Raw genomic sequence first — 1676 nt, 5'->3', positions numbered from 1 at the left:
GAGAGCATCTGAGGGAACTCTCCGGGTCTCTCACGAGCCTCGACAGCCGCCTGAGAATCCCCTCCCATCACCAGGGTGCAGTCTTGTAGGGCAGCAATTTGAGGGCATGGTGCCTTGATGTTATGGGTAGTCAGTGAGAAGCCCCAGGCCCATGAGCTGCTCTGCTCTGCCAGTAATGTGAACACATTATTTAAGCGATGGGGTGAGCAGGTGGGTGGGCACGTGGTTGAGGAGTTACTTTGGGATTTGCATGAGGCTGTGCTAGCAGGTGCTGCTGGGTGGGATGGGGTCTGTGCTTGTCTGTCTACAGACATGCCAGAATTGAGGAGGCTTTACCTCCAAGTCTGCTCTGTGCTTGCAGGATCTATGTGTACACTCACCGGCGGATGGCCATCACAGCTGAGGATGTCTCACTGGAGAGAGTGATCCCCATCAGCGATGGGTTTGCAGTGGAAGAAGGTACTGACACACTGTGGTGGCTCAGCGGCCAGTTCCAAAGAATGGGATGAAGGGGTTTGGAGTCCATATTTTGCTGTTCTACTTCCTGAAAATTGCAATCTATTCTGCCTTCACATTTTTTCTTCAGTTTGTTATCCTTGGTGAAACTTGTGCATCACACGGCATCTCTGGCAGGGCCCTGTGAGGACCAGAGTACCTATGTCCCATCAGGCCCCAGCCACAGCCCCTGCCCAGCAGGTTTGTTCTGCCTGCCTCTGTTCCTGCAAGGAACGTTTGGAGTTTGGAGAAGTTGCTGAGCTCACTAACCTCAAAGTATCAGCGTAGTCTGCAAATCTGTTGCTTAGCTTTCAACTGAACTTTGTCTTACTTTTGCAGTTGTACTTGACAGTGACCTTCATGTCATTGGTGAGTTCTGGGGTTGCTTTAGTGCCTGCATTACAGGTGCTCTGGGCCCTGTGCCAGCTGCACACAGTGGGGCAGGAGTGGAGGGCTCTTGGTCTGGGGGAGTTAACTGGGGAGGGGTTGTGCCCTGTGGCTCCTGGGGCAGTTGCCATGCTGTTCGCCATTGTTAGTTGGTGCTAATGAGCATCGTCACCCCCGTTCAACCAAGGGAACTAATTTTTCATATGCCTTTCAACTGCTGCTGGAAGATTAATTATTGTCACTGAACAAGCAGAATAAAAATTTTTATAAATTATTATTTTTATATTTTAAGTGGCATTCTCATGTAAAATTTTGGAAAGGAACATGGTAAGAAGGCATGGCAAAATGTTGCCAAAGGCTGAGTGCATGCACACACCCACCGTTGTAGAATGAAGAAACGCTGAGTTTGCGAAGGCTTGTCACGACCCACAGGAGCTCTTTCTCCCGATGTCCTCAGGCTCTGACGTGACTGTCCAGATCAGCTCAGCAGACGATCGACTGACAGTGCAGCTGCCCTTCGGCTCCCACACACGCACGTTCCTGCAGGAGGTCAGCAGGTGCAGCCCAGGTACGAGCTCCATGCGTGCGGATGTGACTGTGCACGTACGGGTCTGGCCGGGCAGGTGTTGCGACTGCTCGTCTCTCCTGCGTGTGGAAGAGCAGCGTTGACCTCTCTCTGCTGAAACTCGCCCAGCACTGTCGTGGGTCGCGATTCCCCGTCGTCAGGCAGCTCAGCAGCGATGGTCGGTGTTTTGGGGGGCAGAGGCGGATGCTCTGTGCCGCAGGCAGCGGCT

General features: G+C 52.8%; 2 protein-coding genes across 7 annotated transcripts in view; both read left to right on the top strand.

The window, feature by feature from the left end:
* Positions 1-1676, top strand: part of MTF1 (metal regulatory transcription factor 1) — a 33470-nt gene that overhangs the window by 1239 nt on the left and 30555 nt on the right. The gene's annotated exons all lie outside the window — the stretch shown is intronic.
* The window catches only part of INPP5B (inositol polyphosphate-5-phosphatase B), a 14856-nt gene continuing 13186 nt past the window's right edge, over positions 7-1676 (top strand). For 2 of the 5 annotated variants that reach the window (XM_017736186.1, XM_017736185.1), the window contains exons 1-2: positions 367-864; positions 1340-1450. Coding sequence is in view for 3 of the 5 variants with exons in the window: in XM_017736182.1 (XP_017591671.1) it covers positions 387-459; positions 835-864; positions 1340-1450 (214 nt within the window). In the remaining 2 variants the exon portion in view is untranslated. Of the gene's footprint in view, positions 1451-1676 lie in introns of all 5 variants that reach the window. The other 3 variants (XM_017736182.1, XM_017736183.1, XM_017736184.1) reach the window with 3 other exon arrangements.

The sequence above is a fragment of the Corvus brachyrhynchos genome, unplaced genomic scaffold (genome assembly GCF_000691975.1).
Source record: "Corvus brachyrhynchos isolate BGI_N302 unplaced genomic scaffold, ASM69197v1 scaffold65, whole genome shotgun sequence".
Classification (NCBI taxonomy): Eukaryota; Metazoa; Chordata; class Aves; order Passeriformes; family Corvidae; genus Corvus; species Corvus brachyrhynchos.
The sequence above is the reverse complement of the archived record's forward strand: the minus strand, read 5'-3'. Positions and strand labels throughout refer to the sequence as shown.